General features: G+C 37.0%; 1 protein-coding gene across 15 annotated transcripts in view; it reads left to right on the top strand.

The window, feature by feature from the left end:
- Positions 1 to 18,622, top strand: part of LOC129441712 (polymeric immunoglobulin receptor) — a 62,083-nt gene that overhangs the window by 40,753 nt on the left and 2,708 nt on the right. For 2 of the 15 annotated variants that reach the window (XM_073872766.1, XM_073872756.1), the window contains exons 1-3: positions 17,476 to 17,668; positions 17,834 to 18,157; positions 18,282 to 18,599. The exons of 10 other annotated variants lie outside the window; for them this stretch is intronic. In XM_073872766.1, the coding sequence (XP_073728867.1) occupies positions 17,608 to 17,668; positions 17,834 to 18,157; positions 18,282 to 18,599 (703 nt within the window). In that variant the 5' untranslated portion in view covers positions 17,476 to 17,607. Of the gene's footprint in view, positions 1 to 17,469; positions 17,669 to 17,833; positions 18,158 to 18,281; positions 18,600 to 18,622 lie in introns of those variants that run through there. 3 more of the 15 variants (XM_073872758.1, XM_073872759.1, XM_073872757.1) reach the window with 3 other exon arrangements.

The following is an 18,622-nucleotide window of genomic DNA, read 5'->3' as shown; positions in this document are numbered from 1 at the left end:
CTAAACTAAACCGTGGGGTACTATGCAATGGAAAAGCACCATAAGAGCATGCTGCTGTGCCTAAAAAGATTGACAGAAAGGAAGTGTAGAAGGAAGTGTTTTTGCACAGTTAACAACTTGAGCTGAAACATGGTCGCATACAGAAAAGAAATTTATTTCTACACCCTAATCTGGTTTTGCATCATTTTAGGTGAAATTGTTCAATGTTCAGTGCTAATGTTAACTAATAGATACACATTCTAGTGTATAATTTCATTTTTATTTCATGTGATGATATAATATTTTTACAGTGACATGTATTGTTATTGTGTTAAGCTAATAATAGTTGATGTGTTTGTTTGTTCAGGTATTGAATGCTTTAGTGATGGATCTAACAGTAACCCTATAAGACATCTTTCAGTTAAGAGTGGAGGATCAGTCACTACTGATCTGTCCAACTCACAGTTAAATGTAAAACTCATTCAATAGTCTCACTTCTAAAAATTATCTTCTGTTTATTTTTATATATATGACAGATCATGTGACAGTCCCCACAGACAGGAGCACAGTATCAACAAATGTCATTATTACATTTTATTTTGGGCAAATGTTATAAAAGTGTGAATGTTCACAAATCTGGGCTAGGTTTCCTGATAACAATTGAACTTAGCCCTTAAGATGGTAAATGGACTGCATTTATATAGCGCTTTTAACAGACCTATGGCCATCCAAAGCGCTTTACAATTAGCCTCACATTCACCCATTCGTGCGCACATTCATACACCGACGGCGGTGTCAGCCATGCAAGGCGCCACCCAGCTCGTCGGGAGCAGCTGGGGTTAGGTGTCTTGCTCAAGGACACCTCGACACTTGGTCCGGTGGAGCCGGGGATTGAACCACCAACCTTCCGGTTTGTAAACAACCTACATGAACCACTGAGCCACTGCCGCCCCAAGAGCCACTTTCTACGAGCTACTTAATGAACATTTGTAGTTCATTTACGTGCGTTTCCCAAAGATGCACCTAAAATGATCGCTCGCAGCTGGGTTTTAAGTGCTACTTAAAAGTCGCTATCCGTTTGTCAGTGCTGAAATGTCACAAATGAATGTAATTGTAGCAGAAGCTTTTTTCGGCTAATGATCTTTAGCTGATGTGCACTAATATTTTTAATAATATTATTCATTATTGTTCAATGATTGTTCATAATTTGAGCATAATGAAATATTATTTTCCGTATTTAGTTAGGGCTCATCCCACTGCGGAACTCCTTCTCCATGTTATATTATTGTCACGATGGTCGATGGGTTACAGGAATCAGGAGGCATGTGCAAAGTTCACAATGAATAAATAACATTTATTAACAAACCAAAAATAAAACACGAGAAACAACAACGGGCAGATAAGTACAACAGGAACACTGAAATTAAGCACAGGAACAGAAGTGGAATGGCGACAATGATCCGACAGTGAGTATTGCACAAACATAGGTATAAATACACACAGACTAAATGACAAACAGGTGGAGTGAATCAGGTAATTAATTAACAAGTCCAGGAGATGACAATCAGACAGAAACAAGACATGTCACGGAATGGCGGACAATTATAGTTTTGATTATTATTGTTATTTGTTTTTATTATCTATGTTTATTTATTATTATGGATTATTGCATTGTACCGTAAATATTTATTTGGTTTCTTTAATCAGATGCCCTTCAAAACAATTTTTTTGATTAATTATAGCAGCAATCGGTAGGAACCAATTATCAATTTGCTACACTGTAAAAAAAATTATATTTAAAAAAATTGTGGAAACTGAAAGTTAAGTATTGACTCAACATATTGCTTTCAAATAATTCTCCCCAAACAAAAATATGCATTGTGGTAATTAAAACTTAAGGTATTGGGGTTAAACAAAAATGTATATTCACAGAACATATTAAACTCTGCTCAGCCAATTCATTGTGTCAAATGAAAAATCTGAGTTGACTGAACGTATTTTGAGCCAGAAAAGCGTATGGGAACGCACCGGAAATTAATTGGCTTCAGTGTGGTTGTGCGGGAGTTGATGATCGACATTTTCTACAATAAAGTTATGGTAAGTACTTAAATATTTACATTTAAGTCATTTTTAAATATTAACATAAATCATTTTTAAAGTCATTTTCTAGTTAAACTGAGTGAAAATCTGAATAATTACAGCATACAAACAAAAAGCATATGGTATGTTTTCTCCTCAGTGTAACGCACCGAGCTAACACACATGCACACATAGACATGAAAGGCTGCTTGCAACCTGCACCTTTCTAGAGAGAAATTGCCGTGCTTTTTAAATAAATGAATATTTTACGAGTGTAGGGGCTTCTCTATAGACCCGTTCACGGTTCACGTCACAGGCAGTTTACACTGCGCATGTCAGGGTCAGAAAAGTCATTACAGCAGATTGAGTTGCGTATTATTCGGTATTGTCAAAAATGCCTACTTACGTTGTGGGCTGTGAAAATCGCACCAGGTCTTCCGTTAAGTTTTCGCGATTCATGCAGAATCTCAAAAACAAAAAACTATAACATTTGCGGCTGCAAACAATTAACGTGCAGACTGGGACAATGCAAATATCAAAGAGGCTTGTGTTTCTAGTGCTCACTTCATTTGAGGTAAGTCATCATTTTTCAGCCCTGTTAGATTAAATTATAAAGTCTGGATGGTATGAACAGTTTGATCCCATGCTGCGCGCGCACCCGATACTCATTCAATGTTTACAAACCTTGAAGGGGTCTATTCGGCCTGGACGTCACGAAACGGGCGCATTGTTTTTTCAACTGCATGCAGCACTGCGCAGACAAATCAACCTATGACATTAAAGTTCCACGAGAGCCATTCAAAAGCTTATATCTCGCGTTACATTAGGTGTGTTTGAGATCATCCGGGGCTGCACAGACCGATCGGCGAGGTTTGCAGCTTGCAGTTGAGGGAGGAACTGAAGACGGAGCCGTCAAGCCGGACACCTGCTGCTTGCCATAGTGACGTGTGCGCCGTGCAGTGTTGCCAGATAGAGTTGATGGTTTCCAGCCCAAAAGTGTTCCAAAACCCGCCCAAACGCACAAAAAAATGCCCAAAATATTTAAATCAACATTTTGGTTTAATTTGATTAGCATTTAGTTTTTTTAACTTACACAATTAATGCAACATACTATAGCTAGCGACACCAGAACAGAACCACACTAGCAAAATGACATAACTTGTTAACAGCTACATTATGCTCCCTCGCCCACACGCACAATGCACTTTTACAGCGTATATTTAAGTGTTTTATGATTATTCAAATACCCAATTCGTTAATAACGTTTTTTATCTATTTATATTATTAATAATAATGTATTTTTACTCTTGATAAATAGGTGTGTGAGAGAGAGAGATCGTAAATAGGCTTACCTTAAGCAGTAAATGCAGAACAATAATAATAGGCTGTTGGTTGTGCGTTAACTTGCAAGGAAGCTGAAGAACACTGTGAACATCTGAACTTTTCAGAACTATGTACAGTCTGGCTGAAGTTCATGGTTCCACAATTGACTAAATGACAGCCGAACATTTGGTTCTGTTCACCTGAAATGCTCCGATAATTCATCCATGGCTCAAACACGTGTAATTGATGTCCGTTTCTCACTCCAGCTGCACCCTGCGGAGGTCGCGTATGCAGGGTGCATACGTCATCAAGCCTGGTTTATTTTATTTAACTGACCATTACATTCGCAAGGTATAAGCATATTACAACAATTTACTATTAACTAAGAATAAAAGTCAACTTTATAACTGTTAATATTCTAAAACAAGACAGTCGATGACGTATATGGAGCCTAGAAATGCGACCTCCGGAGGCTGCAGCATTCGCATTGAGACATGGCCGATGTGTGACAAGCAACTTATACGTTGCAATCCGGAGTCCGTGTTGCAGAATTTGCAGTGCTATTTTCCGATTTAAAAGGCATTATCCATTTGCTTCAGGCACGGGTCACTCTCCAACTCCTATCTGTAACATCTTGATTTCCCGCTGAGAGAGCTGGCTGGCTGCTATCACTTGTGATTGGCTAAACGCGGACTCATCATCGACGTGGCGTCAACACAAACACATGCAGTGGGCGTGTGTTTAGTAACGTCATGAAATACATGCACATTTGGGTTTTTTGTTAAATAAGCCTATAAAATGCACGTTTCAAACCCGCCCAACTGATCCCAAACCAGCCCAATTTTTGCACAACCGCCCAAGCCAATTTTTACCCGCACAATCAAATTCAAAACCGCCCAATTGGGCGGGAACCCGCCCAATCTGGCAACACTGGCGCCGTGTTTCCTTGTTTTTAATCGCAGTGAATTAGATGCTGAATTTAATAAAAACAAACCTTTTAATAAAAAGTTGCAACCAGAAACATTTTATATTGAATATTTTAATTGCTGCTTATACTGTATACCCGAAAATAATGGGAAACAAGCCTATATTATTAAAATACCAATAGAGTTTGTTATTTTCATTTTTATTTTATTACACGACACAATATAACACATTAAAGCATATTAAAGTGTTTTTTCCTGTTTTAAAACATGAATTTATAATGTTTATTAGTGGAACTAAAGGTTGGATTAAACTTGAAACGCATGTGATCGTTGTCATCAATGAGGCGACCAATCAAGTAAAGCTGTAACGTCATCACAACTCCGGGCAGCCGCTCTGGAGAAGCTGCACCGGCTGAGCTAGCCGGCTACTCTCGAAACGCTCTCGCAGTCACGTGCCTGCAGCGCCAGCTGAAGTCGGACAAAAATACTAACCGGAATGCACTGCTTCAAGTCAGCCGCCGATCGGTCTGCGCAGCGCCGCATGAAGTCGAACACACCTTATGATCTCATGTGCCAATCGATCTACGCCGTGCATGCTGCCGTCGTCATCTTGCATCAGGAAATCCACGAGGGGTAAGTTAGATGTGAAAAGTACGCGCTCTCTCAGCTGGTGTTGTAAAGCTGCGGTTTATACTCAACGGCGCGAGTCTCAAAACGGACGAGATGTTTATATAATCAGCGCGTTCACTGTACTGTAAGTAATTGAATATAAAACCAACATGAAGTAGCGCTTAAAATTAGTATAGTTTGCTTGAACAATCCATCCCTTAGAAAATTAACCATAGTTTTACTATTGTTTGTGTTGGATAACCATATAACCACACATTTATATGTGAAACTATAGTAATGAAAATTTTCCAATACCAAAATAACTGTACTTCTATATTAAATCTGTTTTATTTTCATAATGTTGAACAGCAATATAGCTAAGAGCAGACATTTTTCTATGTTCAGAAGTGTAACCTTTGAGGATATTCTATATTGATCTGGTTTAATTTATTACATTGGCTTCATTTGGTACAAGAACGCTCAGTGCTACTTTTTACTTCTTACAGAGTACCAAGGCTTTGGTGATTTACACACGTGACATGAAAAAGGGAATTTGTGAAACACTGAACAGTTGCTGATCCATGTCAAGATTCATTTCCAGTGAGCAGGTTGTGTTGGAAAATTTGTGAGACTTTATGCCTTTAATTTGTAGAACGTTTTAGGTGTTTAATCTTTAAACTGTTATGAGCCATTGTTTAAATGTTTAAAGTAGTTTCATGAGCTCTTACTTAGTGTGAGAATGTTAAATTCAAGTGAAATTGTGATTAACGTTGGGTGAGGAACCCTCTCCACTTGTAAATTGGTGTTTTTGAAGATATTTGTAAAATATCTTTTCTAAACTTTTTATTAAAAATAATTATTTTCTAATGTCTACTGTGCAATTGTATGCAGACCATTTCTGTATGTTCACAATTTTAAGGTATTACAAATAAATAAAAAATGAATAAAATGTTACAAAATAGTTTGGGTGTTTCTTTTTCTTTTAGGACAACGGGAAAAAAACAATTCAGCATGCTTCCTTACCAATATAATTTTACCACATATGCTACCACAATTTTAAGGAGTTAATTGGGCAAAAAAACATGGTTTCTTATTTTCAATTGGCTCAACCTATTATTTTCCATTGAGCTAATGTTTAAAGATCGTTGCCACAATTGATAAAATTCACTTCACAGAAAATCTATTGGCCCAAGTAAAAAAATGTCAATGTTACCAGTCACTAGAAAATTTTGAGTTAGGGAGGCAATTTTTTTTACAGTGTAGTACCAACTTTTACCAAAATACAAAAAAACTTTTACCAACTTGTACCAAATACGTTTTCCTTCTTTATTAATTTATGTTGTTTAGTCATTTAAATTTGATTTCTCATTTGAATTTTTAATATATTATATTAAAGTAATTTAAAAATATAAACAAAGAAGAACCCAATAGATAAATATAGATTTAAAACATTACATTATTGTCATTGCAGGAGTGTAATGTGCTGGTTGTCCTGCAGGTGACCTTGTAACTCTGTAGTCTTACGATGCACTTATGAATTAATGGATAATTTCGGTATTTAACACTTTGAGTCTAATTTCTGGTTTGTTTTGGATGAACTACAATGATGGACACTGAAATTTTGACAATGGGTCGTGTCTTGACTTTTTGACGTTTAAAAGCGTCTCTTGACTGCTTCAGAATGGAAGTCAATGGCCATGCACAAACATGTCATTAAAACAACACTTAACGTTCATTTTCAAAAACGTGCTACTCACCGAGTGGTTCGTGGTGTTTGTTGATGATTAAAAACAAATATATTGGCGCAATGTATGATTTCAATCCGTGTTATCTGCTATAGTGGAACAATTTTTTCAGATACCTCACAACCGCGTATATACTTCCGCTCTATATTTGAGTCTGAAGCGTTAGCACACTCCCGACCACTTGATGGCGACAACCACTTTGCCGTATAGACGGTCACAATCGAGCTCAACTTCAAACCTAAGGCTGGTCACTGAGCCATCAAATATGGGAAAAAATTGTGCGGTCAGAAACTGTGGTATAATCCCTGCAACACGGTGTTGTCATCGGCTTCCTTACCACAACCTTGAACGACTAAAGTTGTGGCTTTCATTCCTCGGGTTTGACATAAACACCGCTGTAGATTTTCTTCGAGAAGCTGACCATCGTGTTTGTGGCTTACACTTTCGGCGCGAGGACTATGTTCAATATACAGGTACTCGAAAAAAGTCTCTGAAGAAACTATTTCTGAATAGGGCAGCTGTACCGACGATTAGTGGACCAACACTTGACGAAGACGACCTTGGGGTAAGCTAAACAATATACAATGTTGTTATTTGTATGACTAGTTTAGCATGAACATCTGACTCAAAAGTTATACGGACACTAACTAACCTATACATTTTTGGAAAGGGTATTGTAAAAAAGAGACAGAAAATCTACGTTTACATTTGTCCCGATAAGAATTGTAAAACACGTCAGCCTCACAATAAGCCAAAAGCCGCTAATGTAAACAATGCTGACTCCTTATACAATAACCTTTCCAGATATGTAGAGTGTAACGTTAGCTAATCTCCCTAAATGACCCAATAAAAATAATTAGGGTTGCATAACAATTAATCGCAACTAATTGTTTGTTAGAATACGCGTTTTTCTCTACTTCATATATGTATATAATAATTATGTATGTATAAATACACACACATACATGTATAATTTTAAGAAAAAATATATTTATAAAGCATTTATACTTTTATGTAGTATTAATTATAAATAAATAAATATAATTAAGCAATATCGCTCGAGTAGGAGTGTGATATAGCTCTATATCATCACGGCTGTGATTAGGCCAGAGGCACGAGGCCGTAGGCAATCACAGCCGTGATGATATAGAGCTATATCACACGACTCCGAGAGCGATATTGCTTTTATATAACAGTTCGACGGCACACGTTTGAAAAACGAAAACAATAACGGAGTAATTTTAAAAGCCTCTTTGCTTGAGAACTACTTTCGCCACGGATTTGAGGGCAGCCAGAATGACAGGTAACACTTTTGGCTGCTTTGAATCTCATATTAACTCAATGGACGGATTCGCCATTTTTAAATATTACAATTTCTTGGTCACAAAGTGTAGTTTTAAGATTAGTTCAGTCGAGAATATATATGTATTATATAAATCTACAGTCGATTAGTAAAGATAGCGCCTGTTTGAATGTTTGCTTAGTGAGATTCGGTACGTATGAGAACCAAAGCATGAGCGGACGTCAGTGTTCACTCGCCCCACTGACCACCGCCCTCTCTGGGATACATCTCTGACAGGGATTCCCTGGCTCTCATGTTGGCCTGATGGTCAAAAATTAGATCAAATCACCAGTATTTGGTGTCATGATGAAACTATTACTTGTTTTCTTATTCATATTTACTGTCTTTTGTGTTGTTATTGTTTTGGCGTGAGGTAAAAGTTAATAAAACTATACTTCTATAATGTAACTATTGGTTTACCATTTCATCTTAACGCCATACGAGCACTCGGTTATTATTAGACTTCGTTCTTGTCAGTACTATATAAAACTGTTTTTTATAAGTGTCAGAGAGATGTTTTTGCATGCTGCTTATAAATATACCAGTGGCGATACCTCATAACATGTTTTAATAGTCACGTAGCGATTAAATATATTATCAATGTCCACATTTAAAAGCTGTGGTGCTTACCTGCAGTCTTTCACGGTGTTTTCGCGTTCTGATAAGAGATACAGCTCCAGAAGAAAAACCGAGTGTTTACATTCCTCTTTCCAAGTGTTAATCGTCCACACGATGTGACAAGACATTACTCACATTAACTTTAACGTAACATCCAAGAGCGCTGATCTTTGACGGAATAATAACTTCCGATTGGGGATTCACAGACTGATTTACGAGCTAGTGAACTAATGAGACACACGGAGAGTGTTTAAAAACAGGGCGTCTGTGTTTTTCCATTCAGAGATGAGCCTGTTTAGGACCTCCATTCACTAGGTGGCGGAATGATACGAAAGGTGAAGCGGTTACTGTGCCGTTATCAGCACAATATCGCATAGCTCTTAGCCAATCAGATTCGAGAACCAGAAAGAACTGTTGTATAATAATGTATATACACATGTAATTATTTCTGGTGTGTCTGTGTGTGTATTTATATATACATAATTATTATACACAGTAAACATATGTGAATGATGTAAACAAAAACTTTTATTCTGAAAACGGTTAGTTGTGATTAATCGTTACGCAATCATAAAAATTAATAGTTTCTCTGGCAAATGTAGATGTAGCAGTTTAACAATACTTCTGTAGAAACCATTCAAACCACCATTGAAACTGTCTGAGCCATCATTACAACAGTGCTTCTATCAGTAATATTGATGAGAGAGTGTGCTCTGCAACATGTTACAGGCTGTTGGTGGTGAAGAACCCCTTGTTTTCAACGCTCCCCTTTCTTCAACTCCTGTGAAGGATCTGCCTGCTACCTCCAGCCTGTCCTTTGTTCTCACCAGCCCACAGCAACGGCCTCAACACTCCACGAAATTACCAAGGAAGTCCTTATCTGGTAGTTACCCTGCTTTCCCTGTGATCAGGGAGAGGCTATCACTATCTGTAAGTTTGTATATTGTATATATTTAAGCATTACTTTGTTTCACTTTTCAACAGCCAGATGATTGTGAAACTGAGATGCTTCAGATGGCTGACAGCATGTCCTCAATCATTGAGGATGACCAAAAAGACACCCGCTTCAGCCTCAGTCAACAATCAGCATCAAGCGCAACCTCCAGTTCATGTTCCACAGAAAGGCAAGGGGAGTGGGATGAAAGAAAATGTATTGTGAACGAGTCTAGCCTCATGACACTGTTTAGAACATGCCATACATGTGCCGTACCCATCACTGATAAAGTTACAACTGCATGCAGCCAAATAAAGATTGAATGGACATGTATGAACAATCACCATGGCAGGTGGGCATCATGTCCTGATGCAAGAGGAATGGCACAGAATAACCTGCTTGTTTCTGCTGCTATGCTTTTCTCTGGAACAACTTTCACTGAAATACACGACTGGGCCAGAATACTAAACTTGCAACTCTTGCAGAAATCGCAGTACTACTCCATCCAATCACACTACGTTATTCCAGTAGTACACTTTGCATACAGGAATCATCATGAGAATCTCATCAAGCGCCTTATGAGACAAAAGCCTGAAGGCGAGTCAAGTGGAGATGTGTGGAGATGCAAGGTCTGACTCACCAGGTGAGTGTTTTTTTTAAATACATGAAATTATGGATTGTAAGACCGTGTTAGAAGTGTTCTCCTCCGGATTCTTCTTCTTCTTCTCATATGACCTTGTTATTTGTACTTGCTGTGACTATACAAATCACAACACACAAATAGGAAAATGTTCGTGTTATTTTGTCACTTATTGGGAGCAGTTTGCTAGCTGGAGCCATTCACTTCCAGTCTTTGTGCTAAGCTAAGCTAGCGGGGGGTACGTCAGACCGAGTTACAGCACGCACGGAGATGTGAAAGGTATGTATGGACTTATCTAATTCTGGGGGACACGGTGAACAAGCTAAAATCCCAAAATGTGGGCATGTTCCTTTAAAGGATACTTCACTTTAAAATGAAAATTGTGTCATCTTTTACTCACCCTCAAGTTGTTTCAAACCTAAATGAATTTCTTTCTTCTGCTGCACAGAAAGATAAATATTTTGATGATTGTCAGTAACCAAACAGTTAACTGGAACCATTGACTTCCATAGTAGTTTTTTTCCTTCTATGGAAGTCAATGGCTCCAGTTAGATGTTGGGTTACTGACATTCTTCAAAATATTTATTTCTCTGTGCAGCAGAAGAAAGAAATTCATACAGGTTTGAAACAACTTGAGGGTGAGTAAATGATGACAGAATTTTCATTTTAAAGTGAAGTATCCCTTTAAGAAACACATGCGTATTTATGTTTTTATATATTTTATATAAATGTTAGAAAATTATATATAAATTACATTTTTATTAAATTCATACATGTGTTACTTTTACTCATACTATATGAAAATGTTTATGCGTAACAGACTGGTTTGTACTTTGTAAATAAATGCAAATACAAGTGACATAGAAGAAAAATAACATTTTATTTTAACATTTTTAACAGAAGCTGAATGCAATGTTAAGTGGGAATAAGTCAGAATAAGTCCTCTATCTCGCTTGGTTTTAACCCAGCATACTGTCCAGTAGGGATGGGAATGCATCCCTAACAGCCCACACCACGCAACTGGGCAATGCAATTCTACTTCCTCGTCCAAGTGGTTGGCCTTTGAGGGCCCACTCCAGAATTACATGATAAGCCACAAGTCGGTATTGCCTGAGGATTACATAACAGAGCATAGACTGCGTCAGCAACTAGGAAATGCAATATATCAATGTAGCTTACCTTTCTGACAATTGTCCATTCGGTCCTTCAGGTGTGGGGCGTTTCTTCCAGTTTATCTTTGGTACCCAGAAGAAAGTTTCCACCATGGGTTTACACATTAGCTGGCGCACTTCGTTGTCTGTGATGCATACCGATGACACATCAGCCTCGTCGACTGAGACATTCAAGCTGGCCATGCCAGCTGTGACGAGAAGGTCCCACTCCGTGCAGCACCGACTTTCTATCTCCGTCGGCATCTGCCTGCATTTGCCACAGGCACACCACCAAGTTCCCGTGATCCTGGGGACCGCTTCTGCCGGAGCTTTAGGCGCCTCAATAGACATAGCTTGAGCCTCCATCTCCCTACACGTAGCTCCTCTTCTGTATATTCAGGTTCGAAACGATATCCTCGACCGTCAAACTCAGAATCAAACGGGTCACCCAGAATCCACCTTTCATAATCCATTTTAGATGTAAGGATTTTTGAAAAAGTTGATGTTTGTTTATTTCGCTACTCCGAGGGCACAGTTGCTCTGCTCACGCTAGCCTTCTGAGAGAAATCGAGCGAAAAAACTACAACCGCAGGTAAACAGACCACGTTTCCGGCGGCAGAGTGATATATCAGCGAGCAATGAGTCTTCCAAGAGAAGTCAATGGAATTTTACAAAATGCCAATTAAAACACGACAGAAACTGTATTTCGCTACATTACTTGTTTTTAATCATCAACGAACACCACGAACCACTCGGTGAGTAGCACGTTTTTGAAAATGAACGCTAAGTGTTGTTTTGGTGACGTGTTTGTGCATGCCCATTGACTTCCGTTCTGGGGCAGTCAAGAGACGCTTCTAAACTAGTCAAAAAGTCAAGACACGACCCATTGTCAAAATTTCAGTGTCCATCATTGTAGTTCATCCAAAACAAACCAGAAATGAGACTCAAAGTGTTAAATACCGGAATTATCCTTTAACAATTACTCCAGAGCACTTGATTTTCAAGTGCTACTTAATTTACGAAGCTTTTGGGAAACGGCCCGTAAAGAAACTTCGTACAATCATTTTTATGATCTACTTAGCCTTACGATGCTTTTGGGTAACCCGGCCCTGTATGATGTGTATCTTAATAAGTGGTCATATTTGAGTATTGACAGTGTTCATCTAACATTTCTTTCTCTTATGTGTTTGTTTATCTTTCAGATGGAAGATAGATCATATCTCAGAACAAGATTCATTCACAAGTTTTACCTAACATTGACCTAAAGGATAGTTATGTGTAGATAAATAACAGACAGGTAAACCTCATTTAGTGAAGCTCTCATGAGATTTACAACTGCAGTTACAAAGATTAGAGGTCAGATATCTGAATGAATTGTATGAATTTCAGATGTTAATCCTGTGAGATTTGTATCAGAATTAGGTTTGCCATCTACACAAAACCATAAAGCATTTGATCATCAGAGAAAGTTTTGAGTTGTTGTTTTTTGATTTTCAACAACTGTTATTATTGTATACACTATTTGTGATGAAAGCACCTGCTATGTACTCTTTTTGCTATTTTTTTAATATAAATTTCGTTAACACTTTACTTGAAGGAGTGTGAATAAGACTGACATGACTCCTTCATAATCATAACATGACACATGTCATGAACATGAAGGAGATTTTATCCATGTTTATAACATCTGTAATTAAGTGACATTTGTTCAATTATGTTATTTTTAATGGATTTTTTAAAGAATTTGAAATTACTTTGTTATGACACAACTTGACATAAATCTTGTCATAAATCTGTCATAAACATGACATAGCAGAATAATGATCAAACTTAAGAAACTATCTAGCGTTTTGGGTTAACCCTCTGGGGTCCGACCATTTTGGGACACTCTCAGAGGTTCTGACATGCTTTTACATTTGGTCTTATTTCAGTTGCTTTAAAACATAATAATGGGAAGTGTCTCATACCACTGTGTTCAGCACAAACTGGGCTAAAATATTATATGAGCTACATGTATTTACATGTTTGTATTTTTGAGAGAAAAATGTTTATGCGTGGTTTTTAAAAAAGCAACATTTTTAAGTCACTGATATAAGTCCACAAAACCCATACTAAACATGTTTTAACAAGACTTTCCTAAACAAAATCTAGTAGTCTAGAGTTTTTTCTTTAAAATGTTGTGACAATCACCATGCCTACTTATTCACATAAAACAATGTATTGATTTAGAAATTGTAAGACACGTTTTGTTTAGACGGGCTGTATGCGAGAAGGATTGATTGACAGCAAGCAAACATAGGCTCGCATAATGAGCTGCATAATGAGCTTCATAATGAGGCAGGAATGTGAGAATGAATTACAGTAAAGAATGTGAGGACAAATGTATACATGTTTGTTTGAGATTTATTAAGTTAACAATATAATCAAAATAGAAATGATGGTTAGTAGGACATTTTAAGTTTATTTGGAAACATACCCTATTCCAAAAACTTTGTATAAACTAAGAAACTGATACACAACAGAGCTGTAAACTTTATGTGGCTCATGTTACCATATAACTTTATGTCCAAAAAGTGTTTTTCCACTTCTTAGTTTTGTACTGATGAGAGGGATGCAACCTCTAAGAGAGTTATAAACAGCTGTTAGCATAAATTGTCCACAGAAATACCCTTACTTATATAACTGATGGGTAAATGTCACTGATACTAAGTTACATTCATATACTATCTTGTACATAAACTTAATCTCAGATAAACATCTGCAGCAATTAATATAAAAAGCTGTTTTCAGATGACTGTTTTCAGATGCCCATCCCCTTATCGTCTAGCTTCTGTTTTAAACGTGTTTCTGTAAGCGCGTATGAACTTTAAAAACACATCGCATGTGCGCGAGCTCGCGTCTCCGTGTAACGCAGCGCTCATAAAAACGGTGTCGCGTGTAAAGCGCAATGTATGGAATTACCTTGCATGTAAACAATATGGAATCATTTTACAGCAAATCCCGCAGTGCAGCATTTACTCAAAGTTGCCATGACAGATACGAAATGAATAACTGTGTCTTAACATTGTACAACATGTAACAGATATCCGCCATTATGGGAGGTCACGCGTACTCATTTGTAAATAAGCATGTAAACATGGTATCATATTACAGCACACACTTAAAAGATACAGCAGTTCAGGCTTACTGAAAGTTTCCATGAAGGATATAAGTGAATAACTGTGTTTAACACTGTTACAGCATGCAACAGTGAAATCCGCCATTACGTGAGATCGCGTCCGTTTGTAAACAATGCAAAACTTTTTCAATCCGAAGCGTGCAGTCTGCTAAGGTTGCTTAACGTTACTGTATGTAGGCTGAACTGCACAAGCCATGAGCATATTAAGTTACATGATAGCAAATATAAATGGTATAAATTAACTGTTAACGTTACTTACTTCTAATCCAGCAGTGCGTTCTCCATTGTTCTTTAAATCTGATCAAACTTTACGCTTTGCTTGTTATGGTTGAACAGCTCGTGTCTTCATTACCATGTCAACAGCTGTGGGCGTGACCAAATTAAAGATAATGAAGTCAGCCAGGAAAAACGGTACTCTCTTTACTTCAATGCAGATTACATAAACAGGCAATATTTGTTCTCGATTATATTTAGCTTGTTTAAAAGTAGACATTTCAGGCTTTCTTTGGATGTGTGTATCATGCTTGTGTGACGAGTAATCGCGGAGTTTCAATTGATTTTTGTAACGTGTTTTGAGAGACAGCTGGCGAAGACAGAAATGTCTGGATGGACACCCTGTTTATTTTCTTTATTTGACAAAAACACAAAGATCTGTTGTTATTGTGAATGAACACATATTAAAGAAGACCCTTTACCGTTTCAAATGATGTCAAACACGTAAGTGTATGATTATTAATGATGGAGTATTTTAAGTTGATTCTGCCATGATAAGGAAAAAACACGTCAAAACGCGGCCCCGCGTTTTTGGACCCCAGGGGGTTAACATTACATAGTATATACAAAAATAGTTTTATAACAACATAATGCATATTTTTCTTGACCTCAACTACAGTGGTATTAAGTATTAACACTTAATGACATTTTAATGACGAATTCAATTTGTATCACTGGTAAAAAGTGGTCATTTATGTTGTCTTTGTAATGTCAAGTTGTCATGACAAGTTATGATGTATTGGTTTATTCAAACAATGTCATCTTTGCATTAAAAATAACAAAACTGAACAAATGACACTTAATGACATTTGACATTAACGAGCAAAAAACTCAATATCATGTCAGTCTTATGAACACCCCTTCATGTAAAGTGTTACCCACATTTCTTAAATGCAGGCTTCAATTACTAAAATAAAAAATTACACACATATACAAGACAAAACAATATTGATGGTCAAACAAATGATGGTCTGAATGTATGTATACTGTGTGTTGTTTAGTTTATTTTTGCAGAGACAAAATAAATAAACATGAACATTATAAAAGATTGCTGTGTGGCATAATTTTCCAAAAAAACTGACATATAAATGTAAAATTATAGCAAGTATATTAAAAACAAAAATATAAAAAAATATTGTTATAATCAATTTAAAAAAAAACAATTTGTAGCAGAGATCTGTATAAATGTATTTAATAAGAATATAAGACAAATATAATTCAAAAAAGAAAAGACGACAGAGATATCTGTTAAACATACACAGTTATATGCAAATACAACCTGTAGTAAAATGTAAGTCTGGTAAGCTCTTTTAGAAAATATACAAAGAAAAACTCAAAACAAATCTGAATTAAGAGGACAGATATTGAGGTAGAACTGTAGATAAATGTGTCAACCACCAGTTCCTTAGTTTTGTTAACGTTTAGGAAGAGACAGTTCAACTCAAACTTCGATGACAGTTTCTCCACCTCATCAAGGTAGGCTGCCTCACTGTTAGAGATGAGGCTCAACACTACTGTGTCATCTGTGAACTTGACAGCTGTGAGAGGACAAACATTCATATGTGTAAAAAGAATAAAGCAGAGGATTTAACACACATCCCTGTGGTGCTCCTGTGCTCAGGTTGATGTTGCTGGAGGTGACCTGGACCACTCTCACAGCCTGTGGTCTGCCTGAAAGAAAGTCCAGAACCCAACTGAAGAGGGGGGCATTAAGAGCGAGGTCTCTGAGCTTGGAGGTTTGTCTATGGGGGTATATGGTGTTAAAGGCTAACCTATAATCTATAAACAGCAGCCTTACATAATTTCCGGTGTTGCTGTCGATCTGTGCAAGAGTGCTGTGCAGAATATGTGAGGCGGCATGCTTGGTGGATCTATTGGGACGTTATAGATTTAAATGTTTTCAAGCACAAACATTTCAAGATAATGCTACATGGGCACAATTCCCAAAAATGATTTATCCACAGAGTGTTTTCTTATGAGGGAACATGTTTTAAATGTGTTTAACAATGTATGAAAGAGTCAGAAACTTGAGTCTACTCACAATGTACCTTCTCAATCTCTTCTTGCAGAGATGAAAAAAGATGTATACTGTACAGTAGGTAGGGGAACTACAACCGCCATCCCAGAAATTTAAGGAAGATCACAGCTTCATATAATCTGTTTATGTGACTTTAAAGAAATTCAAAAAAAATCAGATTACATTTTCATTTTGGTGCTTGTCTTGAGTTACTAAATACCTTTTTATGAATTAATTTGTAACTTTAACAAAAACATTTTAAAAGTAACCCTCGCAAGTCTGCCAACCTGTCACTGGGGCAGTCCCTTATATCTAATATGTACAATCAGGTATTATATACATATACTCTTCTCCTGTTTTTCTTGTGATTTATGACTGTAAATGCTCCTAAAACTATTTTGTTACTTAATAGTTTTTAAAATGTGAAATGCAGTATTACATGTGCACTATATGATCTGCTCAAAGTTATTAAAAGAGTCTCACTCACTGTGGTTTCCTGTTTCAGACCATGTGATAGTGTGCCATGTGCCAAGAGGAGCTCATGAATATTAATATTGGATAAGGATTAATAATGTACATGCATGTGAAATAAAGATGCATACAAAATTATAAAACTGTACACAATTCCATTAATCCTTTATCTTTCCTCACAATGTATCGAAGAGCATTTTGTCTACTGTGCCTGCAAAAAATACAAGACATGCCCACATGCATGACAAATAAAAGGAAGTGTAGGCTACAAGTACTTCAGTTAAAGTTAACAACTTAAGAAACAGGAAGATAAAGTTGAGAAATGGTTGCATACGGGAAAGCAGTTCTATTGTACACCATCATCTGGTTTTGCCTCATTTTAGGTGAGATTTTTTAATGTTCAGTGTTATCTCTGATGTTAACTAATAGATAAACGTTCAAGTGTATAATTTCTTTTTTTTCATGTGATGATATAATATTGTTACAGTGACATGTATTGTTATTGTGTCAGTGTTAAGCTAATAATAGTTGATGTGTTGCTTGTTCAGGTACTGAATGCTTTGGTGATGAATACAGTAGTACTACAAGACATCTTTCAGTTAAGAAAGGAGGATCAGTCACTATCCCATGTTATTATGACAGGAAATACACAGAACTGAAGAAATATTGGTACTCACAAACTGATCACTCTTACACAAACACTACAGCTGGAGATGTGACAGTAATCGATGATCCTGCTCAGAGTCTTTTTACTGTGACAATGAGAAACTTGACGGGTCAACACAATGGCCTTTATTATTGTGCTGTGAAGACTGGTGAACAACCAGGAGACATGACCATCACAGATGCTTTTTTTCTACATGTTCAAGCTGGTATTATAAAATTATTTACTTTAAATTACAGTTGTTTATGGAAATATTACTGTAATGTAGATTCTTTAATCTCTCTTGTTCCTCATGTAAATGATGATCTCAAACAACACTCCTGTGATGACAGCTCCTGATCTCTCTGTGATGTCCAGCAGTGTAACTGTAGATGAAGGTGGTACTATCAGTCTACAGTGTCTCTACAACACTAAATATAAGAGTAACACCAAACAGTGGTGTAGATATAAAGACAAGAGATGTAACACAGTGGGAAGATCTGACACATCCCAGAATGCATCAGTTAAGATCAGTGATGATGGGAGTAAATCTTTGACTGTGGTGATGTCTGGACTGATGAAGAGTGATTCTGGCTGGTATTACTGTTCTGTAAATGTTCAACGGCCTCCTGTTCAAGATCTACTGGTTCCTGTTCAACTCACAGTCAAAGGTAAAACTCAATAATCAATACTA

The sequence above is a fragment of the Misgurnus anguillicaudatus genome, chromosome 2, assembly GCF_027580225.2.
Source record: "Misgurnus anguillicaudatus chromosome 2, ASM2758022v2, whole genome shotgun sequence".
Classification (NCBI taxonomy): Eukaryota; Metazoa; Chordata; class Actinopteri; order Cypriniformes; family Cobitidae; genus Misgurnus; species Misgurnus anguillicaudatus.
This window is presented reverse-complemented; position numbering and strand designations above follow the sequence as displayed.